General features: G+C 48.5%; 1 protein-coding gene across 1 annotated transcript in view; it reads right to left on the bottom strand.

Annotated features, from left to right (window-relative positions):
• Positions 1-388: 388 nt before the first annotated feature.
• Positions 389-12,870, bottom strand: part of LOC311149371 (nerve growth factor-like) — an 89,684-nt gene continuing 77,202 nt past the window's right edge. Inside the window, exon 2 of the mRNA XM_084186539.1 lies at positions 389-1,530. Coding sequence (XP_084042665.1) covers positions 668-1,519 — 852 coding nt within the window. The 5' untranslated portion in view covers positions 1,520-1,530 and the 3' untranslated portion in view covers positions 389-667. The remainder of the gene's footprint in view (positions 1,531-12,870) is intronic.

Consider the following 12,870-nt stretch of genomic DNA (forward strand, 5'->3'; position numbering starts at 1 on the left):
AACACACACACACAGACACAGACACAGACACAGACACACAGACACAGACACAGACACAGACACAGACACAGACACAGACACAGACACAGACACAGACACAGACACAGACACAGAGGAGGCAGGAGACAGGAGGCAGGAGACAGGAGGCAGGAGACAAGCATGTACTGAAGTGTTTAATAAATAACAGCATCATCATCAACAACAACAACAAAAAGTTGCATTCATGATGTATATATACACTTATTTAATATATATTCGACTGTAAAAACTATAAATATAACATGCAGTCTTCATAAATTAGAAGAACCAGGAATCTGACTGAGGTAGGGCGGGGGGAATGGGAAGGGCCTGGTCGGGTACAGGTGAGTGTGGGGGGAAGGGGAAGGGCCTGGTCGGGTACAGGTGAGTGTGTCTTTGTGTGTCTGTGTGTGGGAGTGGAGTATCAGGGGGACTGTATTTGTAATACATCTGTAGTGGCTGTTTCAAGGATGTTTACATGTCTGACTGTGCAATCAGTGTTTGTTTTGTCTTTGTGTGTGTGTGTGTGTATTCCGTGTGTGTATTCCGTGTGTGTGTGTGTGTGTATTCCGTGTGTGTATTCCCTGTGTGTGTGTGTGTGTGTATATATGGGTCAGGGTTCATGGTCCATAGTCCTAGGGGTTGAAGGTCAGTGCCTCCAGGACTTGCGGCTGAGGACACACACACACGCTGCGTTGATGCGTATCAGCCTCCATGCCGTCTGCTCCTTGAACTTGGTGAGCGCGCGCACGTAGGTGTGTGTGTTGGTGCAGTAGGAGTTCCAGTGACGGCTGTCGATGCCGCGGCACCCTGACTTGGCCCCTCCCCCAGCCCCTCCCCCAGCCCCAGCTCCCCCCCACGGGGTTGTGGCCGCGCGGCAGGTGGTCTCGTAGAAGAACTGTTTCTTCCGGACGTTGTCTATCTTCACCTCTGGTAGAACCTCCACCTCGTTGCCTGCGATGTCCGTGGCCTTGGTCAGGTTGCCCAACCACACGTTGATGCTGTCGCACACTGAGTATTCTCCCCTGTGCACAGGCTGCCCCCCCGCCCTCCGCCTCACCCTCACCCCTCCAACCTCCTCTTCATCCCCTGTCTCCCACCCAAGGGTGTGGTGAGAGGGGGGTACGTTGCTGAAGACGACGCGCGGTGAGGAGCGGTACCGCCGCTTGCTGAACCGTTTGGGGTCCACCTCCGGGATGGAGGGGGTAGAGGAGGAGCCTGTCTCAGAGAGTCCCAGGGAAGAGCTCCGGTCCTGGGGTAGAGAGGCTGGCCTGTGGGCATGTCTGGTCCGGCTGGGTCTCTGCTGAGTCTCCTTGCCTGCTGCTGGCTGCTCCTGCTGAGCTGACACTGAGAGGCGGGCCGTCCGCTGCTGTTCTGCTCTGCCATTGGCCGCTGTGTGGTGTTCTGCACTGTAGTTGGCTGCCACCGGGCCCAGGGCCCCTTCCATATTCAGTACAGCCTGGATGCCGATCAGCAGGAGCACCAACAGCAACGACCTCATGGGCACACGTCCTGTCAACAACAACACATGTCCTGTCAACAACAACATTATCAACATCAACAACAACATCAACACACATTCTGTCAACATCAACACATGGCCTGTCAACGTCAACACACGCATGTCAACATCAATACATTTCCTGTCAACAACACACGTTTTGTCAACAACAACACACGTTCTGTCAACAACAACTTTATCAACATCAACAACAACAACAACATCATCGGCAGATACTCTACACGACCACGTTCTGCATACGAAGACGGACTGATCGAACAGCCAATAGAAAGGTAAAAGCGAAATGCCTACCCAGCCGGGCTCAGAGAGGAGAATGAGAGCGAGATAGATCATGGTTGCACACCAGATATACAGTGGCTTGCCAAAGTATTCACCCCCCTTGGCATTTTTCCTATTTTGTTGCCTTCCAACCTGGAATTAAAATTGATTTTTTGGGAGTTTGTATAATTTGATTTACACAACATGCCTAACACTTTGAAGATGCAAAATATTTTTTCTTGTGAAACAAACATGAAATAAGACAAAAAAACAGAAAACTTGAGCGTGCATAACTATTCACCCCCCAAAGTCAATACTTTGTAGAGCCACCTTTTGCAGCAATTACAGCTGCAAGTCTCATGGGGTATGTCTCTATAAGCTTGGCACATCTATCCACTGGGATTTTTGCTCATTCTTCAAGGCAAAACTGTTCCAGCTCCTTCAAGTTGAACGGGTTCCGCTCGTGTACAGCAATCTTTAAGTCATACCACAGATTCTCAATTGGATTGAAGTCTGGGCTTTGACGAGGCCATTCCAAGACATTTAAATATTTCCCCTTAAACCACTTGAGTGTTGCTTTAGCAGTATGCTTAGGGTCATTGTCCTGCTGGAAGGTGAACCTCCGTCCCAGTCTCAAATCTCTGGAAGACTGAAACAGGTTTCCCTAAATACTTTCTGTGTATTTAGCACCATCCATCATTCCTTCAATTCTGACCAGTTTCCCAGTCCCTGACGATGAAAAACATCCCCACAGCATGATGCTGCCACCACCATGCTTCACTGTGGGGATGGTGTTCTCGGGGTGATGAGAGGTGTTGGGTTTGCGCCAGACATAGCATTTTCCTTGATGGCCAAAAAGCTCAACTTTAGTCTCATCTGACCAGAGTACCATCTTCCATATGTTTGGGGAGTCTCCCACGTCTTTTGCCGAACACCAAACGTGTTTTCTTATTTTTATCTTTAAGCAATGGCTTTTTTCTGGCCACTCTTCCATAAAGCCCAGCTCTGTGGAGTGTACGGCTTAAAGTGGTCCTATGGACAGATACTCCAATCTCCACTGTGGAGCTTTGCAGCTCCTTCAGGGTTATCTTTGGTCTCTTTGTTGCCTCTCTGATTAATACCCTCCTTGCCTGGTCCGTGACTTTTGGTAGGCTGCCCTCTCTTGGCAGGTTTGTTGTGGTGCCATATTCTTTCAATTTTTTAATAATGATTTATTGGTGCTCCGTGGGATGTTCTGTCGGATATTTTTTTATAACCCAACCCTGATCTGTCATTCCCCACAACTTTGTTCCTGACCTGTTTGGAGAGCTCCTTGGTCTTCATGGTGCCGCTTAGTGTTGCCCCTTGCTTAGTGGTGTTGCAGACTCTGGGGCCTTTCAGAACAGGTGTATATATACTGAGATCATGTGACACTTAGATCGCACACAGGTGGACTTTATTTAACTCAGTCACTATGTGACTTCTGAAGGTAATTGGTTGCACCAGATCTTATTTAGGGTCTTCATAGCAAGGGGGGTGAATACATATGCACGCACCACTTTTCCGTTATTTATCTTTTTGATTTTTTAAAAACAAGTTATTTTTTTCATTTCACTTTATTTGGATGAAATCTAAATAAAAATCAATTTAAATTACAGGTTACAATGCAACAAAATAGGAAAACGCCAAGGGGGATAAATACTTTTGTAAGGCACTCATTACATGTACAGGGGGGAAGTGTTGTCTATATATTCCTGACATAGTGAGAACACTCCACCTGTAAATACCCTGTTATCTCTCTGGACATCAGAACACTCCACCTCTTAATACCCTGTTATCTATCTGGACAGTAGAACACTCCACCTGTTAATACCCTGTTATCTATCTGGACAGTAGAACACTCCACCTGTAAATACCCTGTTATCTCTCTGGACATCAGAACACTCCACCTGTAAATACCCTGTTATCTCTCTGGACATCAGAACACTCCACCTCTTAATACCCTGTTATCTATCTGGACAGTAGAACACTCCACCTGTTAATACCCTGTTATCTATCTGGACAGTAGAACACTCCACCTGTTAATACCCTGTTATCTATCTGGACAGTAGAACACTCCACCTGTTAATACCCTGTTATCTCTCTGGACATCAGAACACTCCACCTCTTAATACCCTGTTATCTATCTGGACAGTAGAACACTCCACCTGTAAATACCCTGTTATCTCTCTGGACATCAGAACACTCCACCTGTTAATACCCTGTTATCTATCTGGACAGTAGAACACTCCACCTGTTAATACCCTGTTATCTATCTGGACAGTAGAACACTCCACCTGTTAATACCCTGTTATCTCTCTGGACATCAGAACACTCCACCTCTTAATACCCTGTTATCTATCTGGACAGTAGAACACTCCACCTGTAAATACCCTGTTATCTCTCTGGACATCAGAACACTCCACCTGTTAATACCCTGTTATCTATCTGGACAGTAGAACACTCCACCTCTTAATACCCTGTTATCTATCTGGACATCAGAACACTCCACCTCTTAATACCCTGTTATCTATCTGGACATCAGAACACTCCACCTCTTAATACCCTGTTATCTATCTGGACAGTAGAACACTCCACCTGTTAATACCCTGTTATCTATCTGGACAGTAGAACACTCCACCTGTTAATACCCTGTTATCTATCTGGACAGTAGAACACTCCACCTGTTAATACCCTGTTATCTCTCTGGACATCAGAACACTCCACCTCTTAATACCCTGTTATCTATCTGGACAGTAGAACACTCCACCTGTAAATACCCTGTTATCTCTCTGGACATCAGAACACTCCACCTGTTAATACCCTGTTATCTATCTGGACAGTAGAACACTCCACCTCTTAATACCCTGTTATCTATCTGGACATCAGAACACTCCACCTCTTAATACCCTGTTATCTATCTGGACAGTAGAACACTCCACCTCTTAATACCCTGTTATCTATCTGGACAGTAGAACACTCCACCTGTTAATACCCTGTTATCTCTCTGGACATCAGAACACTCCACCTGTTAATACCCTGTTATCTCTCTGGACATCAGAACACTCCACCTGTTAATACCCTGTTATCTCTCTGGACATCAGAACACTCCACCTGTTAATACCCTGTTATCTATCTGGACAGTAGAACCTGAACTCACTCACTGTAGTGTGGAGGCCTACCTGAACTCACTGTAGAGTGGAGGCCTACCTGAACTAACTCACTGTAGAGTGGAGGCCTACCTGAACTAACTCACTGTAGAGTGGAGGCCTACCTGAACTAACTCACTGTAGAGTGGAGGCCTACCTGAACTAACTCACTGTAGAGTGGAGGCCTACCTGAACTCACTGTAGTGTGGAGGCCTACCTGAACTCACTGTAGTGTGGAGGCCTACCTGAACTAACTCACTGTAGAGTGGAGGTCTACCTGAACTAACTCACTGTAGAGTGGAGGTCTACCTGAACTCACTGTAGTGTGGAGGCCTACCTGAACTCACTCACTGTAGTGTGGAGGCCTACCTGAACTCACTGTAGAGTGGAGGCCTACCTGAACTAACTCACTGTAGAGTGGAGGCCTACCTGAACTCACTGTAGTGTGGAGGCCTACCTGAACTCACAATATAGTGGAGGCCTACCTGAACTCACTGTAGAGTGGAGGCCTACCTGAACTCACTGTAGAGTGGAGGCCTACCTGAACTAACTGTAGAGTGGAGGCCTACCTGAACTCACTGTAGTGTGGAGGCCTACCTGAACTCACTGTAGTGTGGAGGCCTACCTGAACTCACTGTAGAGTGGAGGCCTACCTGAACTCACTGTAGTGTGGAGGCCTACCTGAACTCACTGTAGTGTGGAGGCCTACCTGAACTCACTGTAGATTGGAGGCCTACCTGAACTCACTGTAGTGTGGAGGTCTACCTGAATTCACTGTAGAGTGGAGGCCTACCTGAACTCACTCACTGTAGAGTGGAGGCCTACCTGAACTAACTCACTGTAGAGTGGAGGCCTACCTGAACTAACTCACTGTAGAGTGGAGGTCTACCTGAACTAACTCACTGTAGAGTGGAGGCCTACCTGAACTAACTCACTGTAGAGTGGAGGTCTACCTGAACTAACTCACTGTAGAGTGGAGGTCTACCTGAACTAACTCACTGTAGAGTGGAGGCCTACCTGAACTAACTCACTGTAGAGTGGAGGTCTACCTGAACTCAATGTAGTGTGGAGGCCTACCTGAACTAACTCACTGTAGAGTGGAGGCCTACCTGAACTAACTCAATGTAGTGTGGAGGTCTACCTGAACTAACTCACTGTAGAGTGGAGGCCTACCTGAACTAACTCACTGTAGTGTGGAGGCCTACCTGAACTCACTGTAGAGTGGAGGCCTACCTGAACTCACTGTAGTGTGGAGGCCTACCTGAACTAACTCACTGTAGAGTGGAGGTCTACCTGAACTCACTGTAGTGTGGAGGCCTACCTGAACTCACAATATAGTGGAGGCCTACCTGAACTCACTGTAGAGTGGAGGCCTACCTGAACTCACTGTAGTGTGGAGGCCTACCTGAACTCACAATATAGTGGAGGCCTACCTGAACTCACTGTAGAGTGGAGGCCTACCTGAACTAACTCACTGTAGTGTGGAGGTCTACCTGAACTAACTTACTGTAGTGTGGAGGCCTACCTGAACTAACTCACTGTAGTGTGGAGGCCTACCTGAACTCACTGTAGTGTGGAGGCCTACCTGAACTAACTCACTGTAGAGTGGAGGTCTACCTGAACTAACTGTAGTGTGGAGGCCTACCTGAACTCACTGTAGTGTGGAGGCCTACCTGAACTCACTGTAGTGTGGAGGCCTACCTGAACTCACTGTAGTGTGGAGGCCTACCTGAACTCACTGTAGTGTGGAGGCCTACCTGAACTCACTGTAGAGTGGAGGCCTACCTGAACTCACTGTAGATTGGAGGCCTACCTGAACTCACTGTAGAGTGGAGGTCTACCTGAACTCACTGTAGAGTGGAGGCCTACCTGAACTAACTCACTGTAGAGTGGAGGTCTACCTGAACTAACTCACTGTAGTGTGGAGGCCTACCTGAACTCACTGTAGTGTGGAGGCCTACCTGAACTCACTGTAGTGTGGAGGCCTACCTGAACTCACTGTAGTGTGGAGGTCTACCTGAACTCACTGTAGTGTGGAGGCCTACCTGAACTCACTGTAGAGTGGAGGTCTACCTGAACTCACTGTAGAGTGGAGGCCTACCTGAACTAACTCACTGTAGAGAGGAGGCCTACCTGAACTAACTCACTGTAGAGTGGAGGTCTACCTAAACTAACTCACTGTAGAGTGGAGGTCTACCTGAACTAACTCACTGTAGAGTGGAGGTCTACCTGAACTAACTCACTGTAGAGAGGAGGCCTACCTGAACTAACTCACTGTAGAGAGGAGGCCTACCTGAACTAACTCACTGTAGAGTGGAGGTCTACCTGAACTAACTCACTGTAGAGTGGAGGTCTACCTGAACTAACTCACTGTAGAGTGGAGGTCTACCTGAACTAACTCACTGTAGAGTGGAGGTCTACCTGAATTCACTGTAGAGTGGAGGTCTACCTGAATTCACTGTAGTGTGGAGGCCTACCTGAACTAACTCACTGTAGAGTGGAGGCCTACCTGAACTAACTCACTGTAGTGTGGAGGCCTACCTGAACTAACTCACTGTAGAGTGGAGGCCTACCTGAACTCACTGTAGAGTGGAGGCCTACCTGAACTAACTCACTGTAGAGTGGAGGCCTACCTGAACTAACTCACTGTAGAGTGGAGGCCTACCTGAACTCACTGTAGTGTGGAGGCCTACCTGAACTAACTCACTGTAGAGTGGAGGCCTACCTGAACTAACTCACTGTAGAGTGGAGGCCTACCTGAACTCACTGTAGTGTGGAGGCCTACATGAACTAACTCACTGTAGTGTGGAGGCCTACCTGAACTCACTGTAGAGTGGAGGCCTACATGAACTAACTGTAGTGTGGAGGCCTACCTGAACTCACTGTAGTGTGGAGGCCTACATGAACTAACTCACTGTAGTGTGGAGGCCTACCTGAACTCACTGTAGAGTGGAGGACTACCTGAACTCACTCACTGTAGAGTGGAGGTCTACCTGAACTAACTCACTGTAGAGTGGAGGTCTACCTGAACTAACTCACTGTAGTGTGGAGGCCTACCTGAACTAACTCACTGTAGATTGGCGGCCTACCTGAACTAACTCACTGTAGACTGGAGGTCTACCTGAACTAACTCACTGTAGAGTGGAGGCCTACCTGAACTAACTCACTGTAGAGTGGCGGCCTACCTGAACTCACTGTAGAGTGGAGGCCTACCTGAACTAACTCACTGTAGAGTGGAGGTCTACCTGAACTAACTCACTGTAGTGTGGAGGCCTACCTGAACTAACTCACTGTAGAGTGGCGGCCTACCTGAACTAACTCACTGTAGACTGGAGGTCTACCTGAACTAACTCACTGTAGAGTGGAGGCCTACCTGAACTAACTCACTGTAGAGTGGCGGCCTACCTGAACTAACTCACTGTAGAGTGGCGGCCTACCTGAACTCACTGTAGAGTGGAGGCCTACCTGAACTAACTCACTATAGTGTGGAGGCCTACCTGAAGTCACTGTAGTGTGGAGGCCTACCTGAACTAACTCACTATAGTGTGGAGGCCTACCTGAAGTCACTGTAGTGTGGAGGCCTACCTGAACTCACTGTAGTGTGGAAATCTACCTGAACTAACTCACTGTAGTGTGGAAATCTACCTGAACTAACTCACTGTAGAGTGGAGGACTACCTGAACTAACTCACTGTAGAGTGGAGGTCTACCTGAACTAACTCACTGTAGAGTGGAGGCCTACCTGAACTAACTCACTGTAGAGTGGAGGCCTACCTGAACTAACTGTAGTGTGGAGGCCTACCTGAACTAACTCACTGTAGTGTGGAGGCCTACCTGAACTCACTGTAGCGTGGAGGCCTACCTGAACTAACTCACTGTAGAGTGGATGCCTACCTGAACTAACTCACTGTAGAGTGGAGGTCTACCTGAACTAACTCACTGTAGAGTGGAGGTCTACCTAAACTAACTCACTGTAGTGTGGAGGCCTACCTGAACTCACTGTAGAGTGGAGGCCTACCTGAACTAACTCACTGTAGAGTTGAGGCCTACCTCAACTCGATGTAGAGTGGAGGTCTACCTGAACTCACTGTAGTGTGTAGGCCTACCTGAACTCACTGTAGAGTGGAGGTCTACCTGAAAAACCCACCGTAGTGTGGAGGCCTACCTGAACTAACTCACTGTAGAGTGGAGGCCTACCTGAACTAACTCACTGTATTGTGGAGGCCTACCTGAACTAACTCACTGTAGTGTGGAGGCCTACCTGAACTCACTGGAGAGTGGAGGCCTACCTGAACTCACTGTAGAGTTGAGGCCTACCTGAACTAACTCACTGTAGAGTGGAGGTCTACCTGAACTAACTCACTGTAGAGTTGAGGCCTACCTGAACTAACTCACTGTAGAGTGCAGGTCTACCTGAACTAACTCAATGTAGAGTGGAGGCCTACCTGAACTCACTGTAGTGTGGAGATCTACCTGAACTCACTGTAGAATGGAAATCTACCTGAACTAACACACTGTAGAGTTGAGGCCTACCTGAACTAACTCACTGTAGAGTGGAGGTCTACCTGAACTAACTCAATGTAGAGTGGAGGCCTACCTGAACTCACTGTAGTGTGGAGGCCTACCTGAACTCACTGTAGAGTGGAGGCCTACCTGAACTCACTGTAGAGTGGAGGCCTACCTGAACTCACTGTAGAGAGGAGGCCTACCTGAACTAACTCACTGTAGTGTGGAGGTCTACCTGAACTCAATGTAGTGTGGAGGCCTACCTGAACTCACTGTAGAGAGGAGGCCTACCTGAACTAACTCACTGTAGTATGGAGGCCTACCTGAACTTACTGTAGAGTGGAGGCCTACTTGAACTAACTCACTGTAGTGTGGAGGCATACCTGAGCTAACTCACTGTAGAGTGGAGGCCTACCTGAACTAACTCACTGTAGTGTGGAGGCCTACCTGAACTAACTCACTGTAGAGTGGAGGTCTACCTGAACTCAATGTAGTGTGGAGGCCTACCTGACCTAACTCACTGTAGTGTGGAGGCCTACCTGAACTAACTCACTGTAGAGTGGAGGCCTACCTGAACTAACTCACTGTAGAGTGGAGGCCTACCTGAACTAACTCACTGTAGAGTGGAGGCCTACCTGAACTAACTCACTGTAGAGTGGAGGCCTACCTGAACTAACTCACTGTAGAGTGGAGGCCTACCTGAAGTCACTGTAGAGTGGAGGCCTACCTGAACTAACTCACTGTAGAGTGGAGGCCTACCTGAACTAACTCACTGTAGAGTGGAGGCCTACCTGAACTAACTCACTGTAGAGTGGAGGTCTACCTGAACTTACTGTAGTGTTGAGGCCTACCTGAACTCACTGTAGAGAGGAGGCCTACCTGAACTAACTCACTGTAGTGTGGAGGTCTACCTGAACTAACTCACTGTAGAGTGGAGGCCTACCTGAACTAACTCACTGTAGAGTGGAGGCCTACCTGAACTAACTGTAGTGTGGAGGCCTACCTGAACTAACTCACTGTAGTGTGGAGGCCTACCTGAACTCACTGTAGCGTGGAGGCCTACCTGAACTAACTCACTGTAGAGTGGATGCCTACCTGAACTAACTCACTGTAGAGTGGAGGTCTACCTAAACTAACTCACTGTAGTGTGGAGGCCTACCTGAACTCACTGTAGAGTGGAGGCCTACCTGAACTAACTCACTGTAGAGTTGAGGCCTACCTCAACTCGATGTAGAGTGGAGGTCTACCTGAACTCACTGTAGTGTGTAGGCCTACCTGAACTCACTGTAGAGTGGAGGTCTACCTGAAAAACCCACCGTAGTGTGGAGGCCTACCTGAACTAACTCACTGTAGAGTGGAGGCCTACCTGAACTAACTCACTGTATTGTGGAGGCCTACCTGAACTAACTCACTGTAGTGTGGAGGCCTACCTGAACTCACTGGAGAGTGGAGGCCTACCTGAACTCACTGTAGAGTTGAGGCCTACCTGAACTAACTCACTGTAGAGTGGAGGTCTACCTGAACTAACTCACTGTAGAGTTGAGGCCTACCTGAACTAACTCACTGTAGAGTGGAGGTCTACCTGAACTAACTCAATGTAGAGTGGAGGCCTACCTGAACTCACTGTAGTGTGGAGATCTACCTGAACTAACGCACTGTAGAGTTGAGGCCTACCTGAACTAACTCACTGTAGAGTGGAGGTCTACCTGAACTAACTCAATGTAGAGTGGAGGCCTACCTGAACTAACTCACTGTAGAGTTGAGGCCTACCTGAACTAACTCACTGTAGAGTGGAGGTCTACCTGAACTAACTCAATGTAGAGTGGAGGCCTACCTGAACTCACTGTAGTGTGGAGGCCTACCTGAACTCACTGGAGAGTGGAGGCCTACCTGAACTAACTCACTGTAGAGTGGAGGCCTACCTGAACTCACTGTAGAGTGGAGGCCTACCTGAACTCACTGTAGAGAGGAGGCCTACCTGAACTAACTCACTGTAGTATGGAGGCCTACCTGAACTTACTGTAGAGTGGAGGCCTACTTGAACTAACTCACTGTAGTGTGGAGGCATACCTGAGCTAACTCACTGTAGAGTGGAGGCCTACCTGAACTAACTCACTGTAGTGTGGAGGCCTACCTGAACTAACTCACTGTAGAGTGGAGGTCTACCTGAACTCAATGTAGTGTGGAGGCCTACCTGACCTAACTCACTGTAGTGTGGAGGCCTACCTGAACTAACTCACTGTAGAGTGGAGGCCTACCTGAACTAACTCACTGTAGAGTGGAGGCCTACCTGAACTAACTCACTGTAGAGTGGAGGCCTACCTGAACTAACTCACTGTAGAGTGGAGGTCTACCTGAACTTACTGTAGTGTTGAGGCCTACCTGAACTCACTGTAGAGAGGAGGCCTACCTGAACTAACTCACTGTAGTGTGGAGGCCTACCTGAACTCACTGTAGTGTGGAGGCCTACCTGAACTAACTCACTGTAGTGTGGAGGCCTACCTGAACTAACTCACTGTAGTGTGGAGGCCTACCTGAATTCACTGTAGAGTGGAGGCCTACCTGAACTAACTCACTGTAGTGTGGAGGTCTACCTGAACTAACTCACTGTAGTGTTGAGGCCTACCTGAACTCACTGTAGAGTGGAGGCCTACCTGAACTAACTCACTGTAGAGTGGAGGCCTACCTGAACTAACTCACTGTAGAGTGGAGGTCTACCTGAACTTACTGTAGTGTTGAGGCCTACCTGAACTCACTGTAGAGAGGAGGCCTACCTGAACTAACTCACTGTAGTGTGGAGGCCTACCTGAACTCACTGTAGTGTGGAGGCCTACCTGAACTAACTCACTGTAGTGTGGAGGCCTACCTGAACTAACTCACTGTAGTGTGGAGGCCTACCTGAACTAACTCACTGTAGTGTGGAGGCCTACCTGAACTCACTGTAGAGTGGAGGCCTACCTGAACTAACTCACTGTAGTGTGGAGGTCTACCTGAACTCACTGTAGTGTGGAGGCCTACCTGAACTCACTGTAGAGTGGAGGTCTACCTGAACTAACTCACTGTAGAGTGGAGGTCTACCTGAACTCACTGTAGTGTGGAGGCCTACCTGAACTAACTCACTGTAGAGTGGAGGTCTACCTGAACTAACTCACTGTAGTGTGGAGGCCTACCTGAACTAACTCACTGTAGAGTGGAGGCCTACCTGAACTCACTGTAGTGTGGAGGCCTACCTGAACTAACTCACTGTAGAGTGGAGGTCTACCTGAACTAACTCACTGTAGTGTGGAGGCCTACCTGAACTCACTGTAGTGTGGAGGCCTACCTGAACTCACTGTAGTGTGGAGGCCTACCTGAACTCACTGTAGTGTGGAGGCCTACCTGAACTCACTGTAGTGTGGAG

This window comes from Coregonus lavaretus, assembly GCF_964263955.1.
Source record: "Coregonus lavaretus genome assembly, chromosome: 22".
In the NCBI taxonomy this organism is placed as follows: Eukaryota; Metazoa; Chordata; class Actinopteri; order Salmoniformes; family Salmonidae; genus Coregonus; species Coregonus lavaretus.